The sequence below is a fragment of the Quercus lobata genome, chromosome 1 (assembly GCF_001633185.2).
Source record: "Quercus lobata isolate SW786 chromosome 1, ValleyOak3.0 Primary Assembly, whole genome shotgun sequence".
Lineage (NCBI taxonomy): Eukaryota > Viridiplantae > Streptophyta > Magnoliopsida > Fagales > Fagaceae > Quercus > Quercus lobata.
Genome location: NC_044904.1, coordinates 29,939,132 through 29,955,163, shown reverse-complemented (window position 1 = coordinate 29,955,163; position 16,032 = coordinate 29,939,132). Strand labels below are relative to the sequence as shown.

General features: G+C 46.5%; 1 protein-coding gene across 1 annotated transcript; it reads left to right on the top strand.

Moving 5' to 3' along the window:
* Nucleotides 1-774: 774 nt before the first annotated feature.
* LOC115986346 (NADH-ubiquinone oxidoreductase chain 3) lies at nucleotides 775-1,192 on the top strand. Its single transcript, XM_031109219.1, has one exon. The coding sequence runs from the start codon at nucleotides 796-798 to the stop codon at nucleotides 1,150-1,152; it is 357 nt and encodes a 118-aa protein (XP_030965079.1). The 5' UTR covers nucleotides 775-795; the 3' UTR covers nucleotides 1,153-1,192.
* Nucleotides 1,193-16,032: the final 14,840 nt, after the last annotated feature.

The following is a 16,032-nucleotide window of genomic DNA, read 5'->3' as shown; positions in this document are numbered from 1 at the left end:
GATAGGAATATGTCTGGGGAGCAACTGGTAGCGAGAAAAGGAATCACTTTTTTTGAAAGAACTGTTCAAAAAATTCATCTATCTGATTAATGAGTCATAAGACAAGACAATTCAAGGTTCAGGCGGTTATTAAGACTAGGAAAGAAGAACTGAATTGAGTTCATGGATTTACCTCGGTCAGGTTATGTACCAATACATTATTTTAATATTCGAAACCCATTAGAAAGAAGGGAAGGGGCAATATACGAGAAATCAAATCATATAGAAATGATAGACGTCTTGAACGCCCTGAAAATGCTATGAGGTGTTCGAAAATGGTTGAAGTAGTTGAATAGGAGGAGTCAGTCTTCTTTGAAGATCGAGGAATAATTAGTGGTCTATGCTATGGTCGAGCGTTTAAAAGACCTCATCCATAGTGTTGTCACACAGGACCGAGTCTATTGGTTATGTTTTGTTCTTCTATGTGTTCTCGTTCTGTTCCAGCTATATTTATTTATTGCTCTCCGCATTTATGTGTCTCTTCTGAGATCTGTCATTTCCCAAAATCAAAAACATGGGTTTGGTATTACGCTAAAGTATGGGTGGCATGGCGTAGAAACCACCGCTGTGCCTCAAAACCTCCCCCCCAAGGGTAAGGTCTGTAACCGAAAAAAGGGAAGACTTTCTTCAAAAAGAAGAGTCACGCTCTTGAAAGCCCTAAGAAATAGGCGTAGGAAAGCGGCTTTTTCTTCTTGATTTTTTTTCCGGTATGTCGCTCCGCGAGCAAGGAGCGAGAGAACCAAGTGGGCTGTGGTGATGTCAGAATTTGCACCTATTTGTATCTATTTAGTGATCAGTCCGCTAGTTTCTTTGATCCCACTCGGTGTTCCTTTTCCATTTGCTTCCAATAGTTCGACCTACCCAGAAAAATGGTCGGCCTACGAATGCGGTTTCGATCCTTTCGGTGATGCCAGAAGTCGTTTCGATATACGATTTTATCTTGTTTCAATTTTATTTATTATTTCTGATCCGGAAGTCATCTTTTCCTTTCCTTGGGCATTACCTCTCAACAAGATTGATCCGTTTGGATTTTGGTCCATGATGGCCTTTTTATTGATTTTGACGATTGGATCTCTCTATGAATGGAAAAGGGGTGCTTCGGATCGGGAGTAATCACTAGTGATAGGGCAAAAATCGGGGGGAAGGACAAAGGAAAGAGCGATGCCTACATTAAATCAATTGATTCGTCATGGTAGAGAAGAAAAACGGCGCACGGACCGTACTCGAGCTTCGGATCAATGTCCTCAGAAGCAAGGAGTATGCCCGCGTGTTTCAACGAGAACACCGAAAAAACCTAATTCAGCTCCACGTAAGATAGCCAAAGTACGGTTGAGCAATCGACATGATATATTTGCTCACATTCCAGGCGAAGGTCATAATTTGCAGGAACATTCTATGGTCTTAATAAGAGGAGGTAGAGTGAAAGATTTGCCAGGTGTGAAATCCCATTGTATTCGAGGAGTCAAGGATTTGCTGGGAATTCCGGATCGAAGAAGAGGCAGATCAAAATATGGTGCGGAAAAACCCAAATCGATATGAATGGAAGATGCCTCTGGAACTTGTTTTTCTCGGTCAGTCGAGGGAACAACCACAACGTTACGCCCCAAAATAGAACTATACGGAGCCCTTCCGAATGACCTATACCTATAATGGAGTCTACTACACTCTTTCTTGGCTAGTGTAGTAGACTTCATTCGCCCGTGGAGGTGAGTGGAGGAAGAATCAAAAAATAGAAAGGTATTGCTTATAATAGTTGCTCGTTCATAAATTCACTCGACCACTTGTAAGTCTTGCTACATACACTACACGACACGAGTCTAGGGTGAAGTTGAAGCAGACACGGTCAAGTGAAGTCGACTTCACAAGTGATTCAACATACCATATGGAAATAATAAAGGAGAAAAGGGTCTCGCCCAGGTGGCTCCCGCAAGGTAACGACTTCAAACTCAAACAAAGAACGTTCTTCTCCAAGGCATGAGTAAAAGAAAGTGCTGTATGTATCTAATGCAAGACCCGTCGATAAACTAAGGCTACGACATGAAGGAAGGCCAGAAGAACTACAGAACCACGCCCACCAGAGCTAAAGGAGACCGAAGGGACTTGCGGGAGAAAAACCGAAAGATAGGTAATCCATATGGTGAAACATGAGAAAGACGGATTGCGACAACTCAACCGGATGAGACATCTCTTATTTACAGAACTGTGCCAACGTGTGCCTACATTGTAAGTATATTTTATTTACCAGTTCCGGGAAGAGAGATTTTTTGAATAGAAAGAATGAAACCAGTACCAGCTTATCGCCAACCGTGCTTCCTACCAACTCCGCCAACCCCAGACGGGGATATTTATTTAGCCGCACCTGAACCCGCAACTGCTGCCTCTACTCCTCTTTTACAGATTTCCCATACTATTCTATTAGCCGGCCTGTATACCAACAAGAGCAACAGCTTTTATTCAAAGAGCCACATGTACCGCGTGCGCCGCAAGAGCCCCAACAGCTGATTTGTGATTGACATACTGCATGTTCCCATGTCCGCCTGTAACTCCTCATGAACCTAACGAAACAACTTAACCAAGCTACAAATTGAGCGCCTAGCGCAGGTTATTATTCCAAGCACCAACAAGCCGATGTACGTACAAGCGAAAGACCAGACCAATGAACCGAAAGACCGCCTTTCCTGCGTGTGCGTGCCGTTGACCAGATGAGAGATCTGAAAAAGAAAAATGGAAAGCCTTTTTCTTGCTTCGCTTACATGCTTGTTCTATGAGTGGACTACTCCATTGGGGAATACTCCTTAATGTCATATACTGGATGCTCGAGGCTCCCCCAATCGAAAGCTGCGGCAGTAGGGGAGTTTCAAGAAGATCAATGAGCACCCATTGATCGAGTTGGGGAGTTTACCTCTGCCTTCTTCTTTCCGATTGATCAAGTAAAAAAAATCCAGTTGATTACGAGACTTTCTGATAGAGGATAGTTTCCAGTAGAGCGGGAAGGCTTAGTTAAAAGGAAAGCAAAAGCACTTTCAAGAGATCCTAGGCCGAAAGCCATTTCTCGATAGTTTAGTGAGCCCCTAGTACCTTAATCAGAGAGCTTGAACACGCTTTCTGCTTAAAGAAAGATTGCCATAGAGACGACTGATACAGACAGGGGACAACTCTTTTTAAAAGAAGAAGTTCGTCCCGCACCTCCTGGTGTGCTGCTTCCTGCCACTACTTTTTGAGTCTCCCACTCCTCTATTGGTTGAATTCATATTAAAGAGAGAAATTCCAGTTTCTCTAGTGGAATTAGAGTTTCTCTCTTCCTAAACTGGAAATACACGCTTTCATTTAGGGTTTTTTCCCTCGAGTACCCACCCCCCTGCGTAACCCCCTAGTTTAGGCTCATTAATAGCGTGTATAATCGAACCAGGCCGAACCTAACGCGAAAGCCCTTGCGCGGTATCCGTTTTCTTGTTTGTTGACAGGAGAAGTCTATTTACATGAAGGAATTACATTGAATAAAGTAGAGGAATAAAAACCTCCGGGTGCCCTCCTATGTTGGAACTCCCGCCAAGCGTTCACTGCTCCTGCACCTGCTCATGGTTGACTTTCTGGCATATTTACTATCTTCGTATATTTGTTATTTCATATGTGATATTCTTCTTCTCTAGAATAGTGGAATTCAACTTGAATTTCTATTCCTTCAAATCCAGCATGACATGTGTCAAGAAGCGTAGTACCCCGACCCATCCAAATAAAGGCTATACACTCCTGTTTTGGCTAATTCAATGTAACCATATAAACGAAATCCCATATAGACCAGACAGATGACCTTCACTCCGGGCAGGAAATGATCTATTGAATAAAGGGAACTCCACCTCTGGAGAGGATACAACATATTGAAATAAAGGAATTGGTGGATCTCCCCCATCAGACGGATCAACGGCACCGGGCATGGGATACACAGGCAGGAGAGCTGATTTGACCGGGCAGACCAGATGAGCGAGATTGATTTAAAGCGAAAGCGCTGTGCCAACTTGCGTACAAGATTTATATATGGATTTTAAACTATAGTAAAATCCTCTTCAAAAGTCCTTTCGTACAGGCTGGCTATTCAAGGTCTATTGGCTTTCTTGCTTATGCGGTACTTCGACCGCTAAGCCTCGCTTATGCACCGAGAAAGATCGTCGATAGGAAAGCTCTGTTACGCACCAACGACGGCCCCTTCTCTTTCCCTTTCTCGTCTCCTACCTTAGTCCTTTGCTGGCTTGAATGAATTCCATCTCTTTTTTTCTTTGTTTGCGAGAGTTACTCAGAGGACGACCCACCGGTAGACCTAGACTCGAACGGATAGAATCATACTACCGCTGCCGATGCCGTGCCTTCACACCCGAGATGCTCACTTATAGAGTCAGTGCTTCTGCCGCTGCCATAAGAAATGCTACTGAGACTAATACTGCGAATACTACCGAGACCGCGAATGCTGCCGATACCGGAGCTGCTTACCGACGGTCCTTCGCTTACTTCTCTGGAGTCAACGATGCCGCTTTTTCCGTCACGGGGACTGCTGGCCCTTGGGATGGACCGGCTTATTGGCTTAATGCTCTCGTTCGTTCTCTCACGCGCCCGATAAAGCGAAGGATAGGGGTCGCCGCTCGTGTCTTACTGTAGATATCGTTTCGTAGCCCACTTTTTTTAAGACAAAAGAGTTGTTTGCCAGGCTTGAATGAGAGAAAACGGATGGCTAGCGATGTATCATATGTCAGTAGCAGTGAACATGACGGCAAGTCCGGGTAGGCGAACATTCTTCTTGCTTGGTCTTTTATAGGTATGTTAAGTCTTTGGTGTAGTACGGTTGAGTGAGTTCGCTTGATCTTTGCTAATTGGCTTACATTGTTATTGCTGTATACTGGTATAGAGTATATCTGTATATTTCATTTGAATACTTCTTTTAGTAAGATCTTATATCATCTGTTCCAAGAGCGATGGGATCCCCCTCTATCACCGGATCGAGGGGAGCCCGAGCGACATTAAGAATAGCTTATAAAAGGAGAACTGGCTAACGAAGCCTAGCTCGTTTAGGTCCTGCCATTCCTACCTATCTATCATCTATCATTGGTCAACTCGGGAATCAGCTAGACCCGACTTTCTCTTTCAAATGAATTGATTCGCCAGTTTATGAGCTCACTAAGCCGGAAGCCAACGCTATATCTCTTGCTATGGCTCTTAGCTCATTATTGGTGGGGTATCTGGTCAGCACACTAAGAATGAAGTAGTACGATCGGCGGGCGTTGGAAAGAGAGCTTCAGTACAATTCTCGCTGCTTAGCGAAGTGAGGTACAAAGCACCTTTCCGCTCTTTGCTTTGCGTATGCTGGTTCGAAATCCACTTCTTTCGCTGTCTTCTTTGTACTTGTTTGGAATCTTTCTCTTGGTATGAGGTTTGAAACCCCGCTTTTTCCCCTTGAGCTTGAGCTTGCATGCTGCCGGCTCATCCATTGCTGATGATTTTCCGAAAGTAGGTTCGAATGACTTAATGCAATTGGTTTGGTAAATGCCGTAATAGATGTCGTGAGATCCTCTCCTTCCCCCACTTCCCCTGAGGCTAGAATCGGGAGTCGGCGTCGAGAAGGGGGGCAGTCGGAAGTAGCGACGGGTTAATCGAAGGTAGCGAGTCTCGGGTCTTTGTCGCCAGTCTTTCTTCCCCGGGTTAAGTCTAAGTCTTTTTCTTCCTCTGGTCTTGCGAGTTAAGGGTCTTTGTACGAGAAGGTTCCAATTCAAATGCTCTAAATGGGCTTTTGAGACCCTATATTGTCCAACTTCAGTGTCTTGCCTGCTTCTTCCTTTGGTGCCTAGTCTATAGGTCCAATCTTATCTGCTAGCGCTTATTTGTTGCTTGGTCCGGACACATTCATCGATTCCAATCCGATCTTTTCTTTTTTTAGGTATGCTGCTCCGCGAGCAGAGCGAATGAACATAAATCCAACCTAATATCATGAATATCCTTCGACCGTTATATCCTCATCGAGGAGAAATTTGGAAAGGAAGGGACCTTCCTTTTCTATTCCTAGCCACTATAGTTTTGTTTTTTTATCTTCTTTGTCTGAAAATAGGCTTTCTTGCCTATTTCAGTTTGGTCCTTTCGAAAGGGGGGTTCATCCTTGGGGGGCGCGCCCTCTCTTATTTATTTATAAAAATGGGCTGCTCCGGGGGTCTGACCTTGGCGATTCTTTTTGCTGTTAGGGTCCTCCTCAGTACCGGAGCCGCGCCCTCTCTCGGTAATATGGTGCTCCCTGCTGGGGCGGAATCGGGCCCGTCTACCGCATTTCCCAAACTCGAGTGGGAAGTGGCTCTCGATCTCCCCAGCCAATCAGGCGGCGCCTGAACCCCTTCGTACCCATGTAGAAGGGGAATTGCGGGTTCTGTTTAATATTGGGAAGAAGCGCACCCTTCCCGACAGCACCTTTTACAAGTACATCGAACCGTTAGCGCTGGATAGGGCTTCGGTTGGATTTTGTAAAGCTCTGCTCGGGAGAGTGGAGTCACTTCAACTGGAGCACTACAATAATGGCGAGCATCTTCCCTTTTCATTCACAAGTAAAGGGGAGAGGGATCGATTGTACTCCCTAATGTGGGAGTATGTTGCCGAGAAATAGAAAGGGAAGACCGGGGGCCAGAGCAAGTTGGGTTGGGGTATAGAGCCGTAAGCGCGGTGGGGGGTGACAGAGGACGTGCTCGTACGGTTCAAAGAAGGGTATGATCAACTCGTTGATTTTGGGAACTTTCACTCCTCTATATTCGAAATATGCCTTTCTAGGAGCATTACGATCTGCAGCTCAAATGGTCTCTTATGAAGTCTCTATTGGTCTTATTATTATTGTGCGCCTTGTGAGCGCGTTTGGATCCGCGAAGGCAATCGCTCGGATGTTCCCCTAACCCAACCCGGGAACGGACCGGAGGGAACCGCAGCATGGGGAATGTCCGCGTCTCGTCGCAAGGCTCATTTTGAGTTGTGGGTCATAGGGCTGGCTTCGGGCGGGCAGCTTTATCTGATCAAGGGCCGGGGCACAAGGGTCCTAGTACTATCCAGGTGCGAAGAACCCCGGAGGTGACTGCAATGAGCAGAAATCTCACTCACCGGCCTAAACGACGAGCAAACACTCGAACGTGAGAGCAAGGGATCACCCAACGAATGGACGAGCTCCAAGGAGGGAGGAGAGAGGAAGGCAAGAACCATGCTTTCAGAAAAGTGGCGGTCCGAATCTTATCTGAACTGCGAGAATAACTGACTAAGCCATGCCATAAGACTCATTCTCCAAACGGGACGGGGCCAAGCCTTTAGGTTGTTTAAGTAGGTTGGGTGACAGATCGGCTATAGGACTACTCCGGGAGAGAAACCAGGGCAACAAATGTCGAGCATACGACGATGCCGCCCGTTTTCATATCGTGGAAGTCCCCGGCAGAGGAAAGGGCTGTAGGTGATGGCGCGTTCTGCTTCTTATCTAGAGAGGGGCGCGGAAATCGTTCCTATTGGGTCGTGCGTGGCAGCTAGTATAGATGAATAAGGGCGGGCCGCTTGAACGGGACCTATTCTCTTAATAGGCGGCAAAGCTGAATAGTAAAGGGGCCGAGCTGACTGATGAGTGCCTTTTTAGCCTTTAGAAAAAGGCTCTCATGTGAAGCTAACAAGGCTGGCTACATACAAGTATAGCCAAATCAAGATGAGACGGGACGGACGGTCAGAGGCCACAGCGGGACTACCATAGGAAAGCCCGCCCCCGCTAGCTAACATAGAAATCTATTCCCGGATAGCAATAGTATCTATGTGAATCTCTTCCCGACCAGGCCAGGCCGAATCAGGCCACCACTTGGGATGGGAATGTCTCAGCCCACATGCATCATTTGATGAAAGCACTCCAGTCCAGTCGCCTCCTCGAAGTGGCTTGTCAACCACGCTTTCCCTCCCTCAAAACTATACTCCTCACCAAATGCCCTTCCTTGGATTGGGGCAACACAGCAATGAGTAGTTCGCCCCAGGACTCCACCCCCTCGAGAGCAGGATGCCGGCCAAGATGGAGCTGGAAGCCAACCTATACTTTCCTGGGACTTGCCGTGCCCCAACATCTAAATAAAAGGCAGGCGCCGAAAAGGAACCAGCCCAGCCTCTTCAAGAAAGCTTTGCTTGGTAGGCGCTGCCTATTCACTCGGACAATGCTCTGAACGCGAAAGTGTGCAGTTTCGCCCCCTTCTCCCATACTGAGTCACAGGCAGCGCCTCGGAAAGCACGGACGAGCCACATGCAGGGAAACTTGCACGTGTGGTTCTGGCCGGGGACCCCGGTATACTGTACTAATATGTGTAGGTCCCCGTAATTCGAGTGAGATTGTCATGGCGCAAAAGCAGATATGGTCCGGTATTCCCTTGTTCCCTGTATTGGTTATGTTCTTCATTTCTTGTCTAGCAGAAACTAATCGAGCTCCGTTTGATCTCCCAGAAGCGGAAGCTGAATTAGTTGCAGGCTATAATGTAGAATATGCGCGGGATGCGATCCTTAATAGTCCACTGTTGGCGGAAGCCAATGTCCCGGGGTCCCGGGGACTCATTCTGACTGAAACAAGGGGTGGGTCTTTACCAACTTAAAAATATTCGATTTTAGGGAAACCAAAAAACGTGAGCGCCTAGCGCGAGCCTTATTGAAAACTCAAGGAAAGCCTTTTTATATATGTATTCTATTAATTATTCTATTAATGCGCGAAAGTATGCGAAGAAAGCAACAAGCGAGAAAAGCCCTATCTATTTTCTTAGTAAAGGGCTTTTCTTGCTTGTTTAGTAAAGTCACGCTTTTCATTTTGATAGGAGTAGGTGCTTGCTGGGGCAGGGCACTCTTCATTCTTCATTCGAAACTAATGAATGTCGGGTCGGGGCTTTCTGCCTTGTTATCAAAAAGGGAGTTGGGTAAAGCAAACTCCCTCCTTGGACGAGCACGGGGCTTAGTCAAGTAGAACCGGGTTGCGCTGCTTGATGCTCTGATCGAAAACAAATCAGTGGGGCCATGCCGGTATGACTGAATATGCGTTAAAAAGGTCAATCCCTCCCCTACGACACCAAAAAAACCGGGCCGAACTTCTAACAGCCCGCCCGCTTCCATAGAACAATATCGTGGCAACGTAGACCTAAGTGGTCCTATTGGATCCTTGGGAACCATCACAAGTACGGCCGGCCTATATTTGAACGAGAATGCCGTGTCGTCCAGCGGAGCCTAGAAGAAGGTGACTCGCGCAGACAGCTGACTCCTTTTCAATAGAAAGGAATAGCCAAACCAACCCAGCTGGCTGGTCAATCTCAGAGATCTTATCGGCCGGCAACCCGGAGACGGACGACCATGGTCCCGACCTTACCAGCACCGGAGGTGTACTAATCAATGAACCCCCGAAACCTACTTTCTTTTCTGACAAAATCAACCAAGCCTAACCGGTCACGACATGTTGTTGATATTGATTGAGTTTGAGGGACTTTCGCTGACTGAACCCATCCATAAACCTAGACCCCGGCAACCTTCGTAACCAAAGCGTCACGACAACATCCAAAGGGCACCCTTGGATTCTTAAGTAGGGGGGCAAGGAGGAGCACGTAGGAATGCCGACCACTACATAAGCCACTAGTGGCTGAGAGAAAGCGAACAGCACCTTGTATAGGTTGGGCGGAGCTTGAAGAAACGAGCCCCTATCAGAGAAAGCCATTGCGCGCTAGCCTAGCTAGAGCTAGCGTTTTTCAGCTGGCTGTTATGTTAGTTGTAGCGCGCCTTCTCTCACTTCGGAAAGATTTCGCAGTATTTTCTTATGATGACCTGGTCGAGAGAGTACGATACATCGGTGTAAAAGATTGAGTGGAATCTGTGACTAATAGCTTCTTCGCAACCGTTTTCTTGCTCCCCCCAAAACTCCTCTAGTGGGGGACAAATTAACAGAGACATCAGACTGCATACCTGTCATTTCAGAGGCAAGGAAAGGTATTCAAGTTACGTTGTCAGTCTACGGTATCGAAGCTTCGGCTTAGTCACAATCTACCTTCCCTCTTGTTTCAGAGGGAATGTTGGGAGTTCCCCTTATGTGAGGAGTGAGTAACGAGTGAGGAAAGCTCTATCAAAGGTATAAGAGTGGACTTCTAACTAGTAGCTAGTCTGAGGTAAACGACTGAACGATTGGTAATTGAGTTCAGGACTGGTAATTGAATCATAGACTAAGCATTGTGAAGAGCTCAACTTATTATAATGAATGCAATGATTCTGGGCAATTTCCGAACTCTAATGAGGAACGGAGAATCACCCATTAAAGCTGTGGAAGTAGGGATTTAAGCATTCATTAAAGCAAAGTAAACGATACACGTTGATTGCGCGGATAAGCTTTCTTTCCTTCTTAGCTAGGGGACTACGCCACCTGGCCCCAGCCTATGTAAGTGAAGTTTCGTTTAGCTGCTCAGGGTGGAAGAACCTTATAGACTTCTAACTGAATCAATGTCTAAGACTTCTAAAGTGAATCAATCTAAAGTAAAATCCTTGGCCGCCCGATGAGCCTCACTCTCTTTGAGAAATGATGTGCGCTACACCGCTAGCCTTCTTCCATACAGCCATCGGAATCTCATATCAGCTTACCAGGACAGATGCCCCTTTCTTAGTTTTTATATTCCATTCTTATCCTGTCTATCTCTATCTATTTCTTCTTTTAAGCGCTTAATAAGATTCTGGATACAGCCTTAGCCCTAGTAGCGGAGACTGAAAACTTTGGATTTGAAGAAGAAAGTCCCCATCGGCTTTAGGAAGGGCCTTACCTCCAAGATATCCGTTTGCACCAGGAGCCGATTGCTCTTAAGGAGAAAGCGATGGAACATAGTAGTGAATTTCTCTCTCTCTACCGATCCGCTTTCGGTTAAGTCAAAAGAAGGGACTCTTAAGTGCAGAAGGTAGAAGGTAAAGAGGCTTTCTTTGGCTTATACCGTCTATCCGCGCTTTCGACCTAAGCATAACAGGCCTTCCTCGTAGGGTACCATGCCTCGCAGCATTTATTTCTTCTTTTCATTCTCAGAACAATCTCCAGAAAGAGACTGAACGCCAACCCCAAATAGGAAGCTTAATCCAATCAATCCTCATGCTCCACTTTCTTCTATTCTTTCTTTCATCTTTCCAAAGAAGAGAATCCTCAACTTCGGAAGGGGCTCGAGAGCTTCAATCAGCCCTAATCAGTAAGGGGGAGCTAGCTTTAAAAGCGGCAAGGGGCTTCGGCTCTTATTTTAAAGCCGGACCCTTACAACTATTATATTTTATATTAAAAGGTCCTGCGCAATCAGAGAAAGAAGAAAGGGAATCCCCATCTCGACATTCTGAAGGCTAACTCCTAAAGCAATCACGCTAAGCTAAAGCAAAGTAAGTTCACTTCGGAAATCAATACAATAAGACAGACCGACCTTTGAACTCTTTTTCTCTACCCCCGTAGTCTCCCGAAGATCTATTAAGGCTAGTAGCTTGACCCCTCTGATGTAGGGCCACCATTTCTGACGTTCTAAAGGAATAGCGTAAGGTCTTTTTCATCTATTTCATCTAAGGGCTAAAGAAGCTCTTTCTTAGGACCGAGGGCAGCGGTTACATCCCGGTAGTCAGCAAGAGCGCTTCAGTCTCAAATGAAAGCTAAGCGGGAAGAAGGATACTTAAATTGAAATAGGTTTCAGAGGTCGAAAAGACTATATGGTGGGTCTATACAGAAGTACGCCAACCGAACGGCTTTCTAACGAGGAAGAGAATGGGAGGGGGACACGGCTAAGTAGGCAGGCTTTTGGGGTGAAGGGACAATAAGGTCTTAGGGCATTTGGTAATGCGCCAACACGGATCCTTTTTTTCTTGTGTTTGCTAACTAGGTATAGAACGCGACGAGTGCACAGCACAATAAGGCATTGGTGCGAGACAAGGGCTAGAGCTGCTATAGCGATGGAGGTTGGTATGCGGGGGGGAAAGGGGAAGCTCTATACTTTGATTACAAAAAGAGTGACGAACCTTCATTCCACGAATCTAAAACATGCCTTTCTCCAAGAAAAAAGAGACCCCCTTTTTTAGGGCTGTGTTCGGTTAACGAACAGAGGGGAGTGAGACTAAGTTCTTTCTGAAGCACGCACGGATACGGATTCAAAAGGAATCTATTCTCTATATGAGATGCGGGTATACCTGAGACCGAGGATTGATCCGAGAGAATTAGACTAGCTTATCTGAGTTGAATGAGGAATGCACTGATCCCGGGTGGGCGAGGGAATGGCCATGATTCAAGGGCTCCCTTGGGGTTTCTATTATTTAACGGTTGCGTAACAAGCTCTTTTTGAGGTGAGGCCTCACCTTGTCCGTGCCTCCGCCCAGGTTCCCCTTATTCCTCCGGCAACCTACCCTTGGACTCTGGTAGTGGAAGGAAGGCCACCATCGAGTTTAGTCGCGGAGAAGGGCCAGACTTCTGGAGCTGCTAGTAAACTTGCTCTTTACCATGCCCTAGACAGTCATTACAGTCAAAGATTCATGGATTGGTGAAGAGGTGCGACAAGGGATTACAGAGCTAGTACAGATGCTAACCCCAAAGCCTCAAGTTTGGTGTACTGGGTGCCACTTGGAAGGGCACCACGTTTCTGAGTGTCCCAGCCTGTAGAAGGCCAGGTTAACAGATCCATATTATGGCTTTCGTGGTCGAGGTGAAGAGTCCGAGTCTTGGTCTTGAGATAAAGAATCTGATCTTAGGGATGAATAATTTCTAGAGCTAGAAGCACCACCAAGAGCAGCAGTTTTTTCTGTTGTTGATTCTGATCTTGATCCAGTCGTCGATGAAGCAGCAGAGCCGCCTCATAAGTCAGAGCATCAGTAGATCCAGTACCAGTTCTTTCTGTCGATTATGCAGTTGTTGATCCAGCAGCAGTAGAAGCAAAGGATACAGTTCCTATCCCAGCTTCTTTCCTAGGGTGACATTAGCCAAGGTTTCTGGACCTGTAGCTTATCCGGTAGCTAGGGCAAGGCCTGCGGATACACTAATGATCCCACCACTATGGATCCCCCGTTGATTTACCTGTTAAAGAAGTCATTTCAGTCGATCCTCTAGCAATTGAATCCGTCGCAGTTTCCATGCCTCGCTAAGCACCCCTCACAATTCGATATCCAACAGCAGAAGATTTAGCAAAGCCAGCAGCTGACCCAGCATACTCACCAGTTGGAGATTTAGCAGCAATCCCATCAATTGATCGAGATTGATACCCTGCAGGCAGCGAAGAAAGCATACGAGTGAGCCCCCATTATTCCAGGTATGGTTTGGAATGGGTCATTGACTACTTGATCCTTTTAATAGTAATAACAATCTCTTTATCCCACCCATAACCCGCTCTTAGAGAGAGTTTAAGATAGCTGAAGCTTTATACGCATTCATATACGGAACAATCTATTATTCATCCTTGTCCAATTGAGGGACTGCAAGTGCCAAACGCGGATCCATCTTATATGGTGATGGTAGTGAAAAAATCTCCGTATAGTGACTGCAATATGGAATCTCATGCCTTAAGTTCCTAAGGCGCGAAAGCTATTAATTCATTATAGAACTTGAACGATTATTCAGTAGTCGCTCTATATAAGTAGTAAAAGCACCACCTGCAGAAGCATTGGTTATTCAACAGACGCTTCAATAGGTTTTCCAACAGAATATGAGACGGGATTACGAGCAACTGGGTCTGCTGATTCAATGAATTCAACTAGGTAAACCGCCTTTGCGCTTGACTCTTCCTCTCAATCTCAAATTGAAAGAGTTCCGTGCGAAGGGATACTAGGTCTACTGAATCTGGGACCGGGGGATCCATATACGGAGCAGTAATTGAAACACGTGCACCCGGAACATGAATAGGCCCCTGCAACTAGATCTGGATCTATACCCGTAGAGCACCTGCGAAATGCGTTGTTCGACCTGCAACTACGGCTCTGTGACGGGGCGGGAGCAGCCGGGACTGAGAGCTGGGTGGCTGCTTTTAGTTTCCACTTCTTTATATCCTGCTTGTTAGCATCGCTTAGTTTACTAAGCTAGATCGGTAGATGGCTTATGATTTGGATTGAATTTATCTTCATCAACTGCTGAGTCAACGTAAACTGGATCATTAGCATCATCAACTGGGTATGAATCCACTGAATCTGCAACTTATTCTCCAACTAAGTAAATGGGGTCGGTGCTATTGAAATAGGTGCTACTAGTGATGCTTTCGCCCCGTCAAATGGAACTGGAGCATCCCCATCTCGATCAAAGTTTCATGTCTCGCTCGATAGCAACAGCCAAACCCTTCTCTTTGTCCCAGTACTATATTTCTATGACTTAGTGTAGGGCGAAGAGATTCGCTCACAAAGGATGTGACGCACCTGTCGGCCTCAGATGGGCGAGACAAAGAGAGCAACTCGCCAGGCTCGAACTGGCATTGAGGCAGATCTAAAAAAATAGATGTTGCCTCAATCTTCCCTCAACAGTAGTTGCTTTGGTGACGCAGTTCGGTTGGCGAGAAAAGCCTCCCTACGTCTGCGTGCCGATCGTTTCCCAGAGGTGGGAGCGGTCCCCTTTCGGGAGAGAAAGTGAGTCACTGCTGTCCAACTTAACCGGGCGATTCCGACAGCGTCCCTTGGCCTGGTCACCTATTATAACACACGATCCATGTCTCACTTTGATCTCACACCCCCATTCTCGTTTGAATTTTTGAGCTCGACCTTCGTTGCTCGGATGGCGCTTGACTGAAGAGTCCTCGACAGGTCATTAGCCAGAGAGTTCCAAAGGGGGAACAAGTCTGAGACTCACTCGGCTATATCCGACCTGCCCGACATGCTGTTGACTTGGAGATGAATTCTCTGGCCGTACCTTCTGCGGTCGTTACGCTTGGTCGGTTGTTGGGACCAAAGAAAAGTAGAAGTTTCAACCGTGTCGATGGCATTCTAACTAAAGTACGCGACCTCCAAAATCAACATCTACATCCCGTCGCTACCCTTCCGCCCTTTCAATGTTCATCTTCCCGCGTGAGGGTGATCCGCTTAAAGCCAGTGATTCTTCCCATAAGGGGAGAGTCCATGAAATGATGGAAAGCCCAGATGTTGTTAAAGGAAAGTGGCAAGAAAATAGATCTATATTAAGGGTGTCGGGAGATGACCCCATCATTTGATTGAAGATCCGGCCTAGACCCCTTCTCGGACTGAGCGGGTAAGGTAGTTGCTTGCTCTTTCGTATAGTCCCGAGGAAATCAAATGGATGGAACCAGTAGGTATTGATCTAAGCTTAGAACGGGCTAAGAGGGTAGCCTACGAGCGAAGAACTTCCTGGGATCGAAGAACATCCTGAGCATAGGCTCGTAAGAGGGAAATGGATAGATGAGCTCCCCTTGCCTTGAAAGAAGCTAGCCGGTAGAAGCCATCCGTGAGCAAGAGAAGAGAAGAAGCAACAAGGGCAGGAGTGGTTGGTCACCTAAGAAAGAAAGAGAATATATTTTATTAGCCCTCAACGAATATATAATATCTACCTTTAGCGCATATTGACTGCTTTGAAGAAAGGAAGCGAACAACCACCCTTTCTTGCCCCTTTGATTGGATTGATGAAGGCATCTTCATCTTCCTTAACGGAAGAAAGGATAGTGAATCTCGCACTTCCCGAGCGTAGGAAAGATGATACGGAAATTCATTCCGAGCTATGAAAAGGAAGTGAATTCCCGGCTAGGTTCTTCAAGAAAGAGGGCTAGGCCCAGGAGAGGAGATTCAGCTTCAATCGGAGATTTCCGCTGTTCAAGCTATCTCATCAGGTAATTAAGTAGTCGGGGATTCCGCTATAGCCTTAGGAATAGGGTACGAATCGGCTGTGGGTCCTGTTTCCTTAGTGCCAAAAGCTTAGTAAGAGGAAGAGGGGGTCTTCCGGTAGCGGGAAGGCAGTGAAGTAAGCGGATATGGAGTACTCGAGGGACAGGCCCTGAAGCGAAGGACGAGAACGAG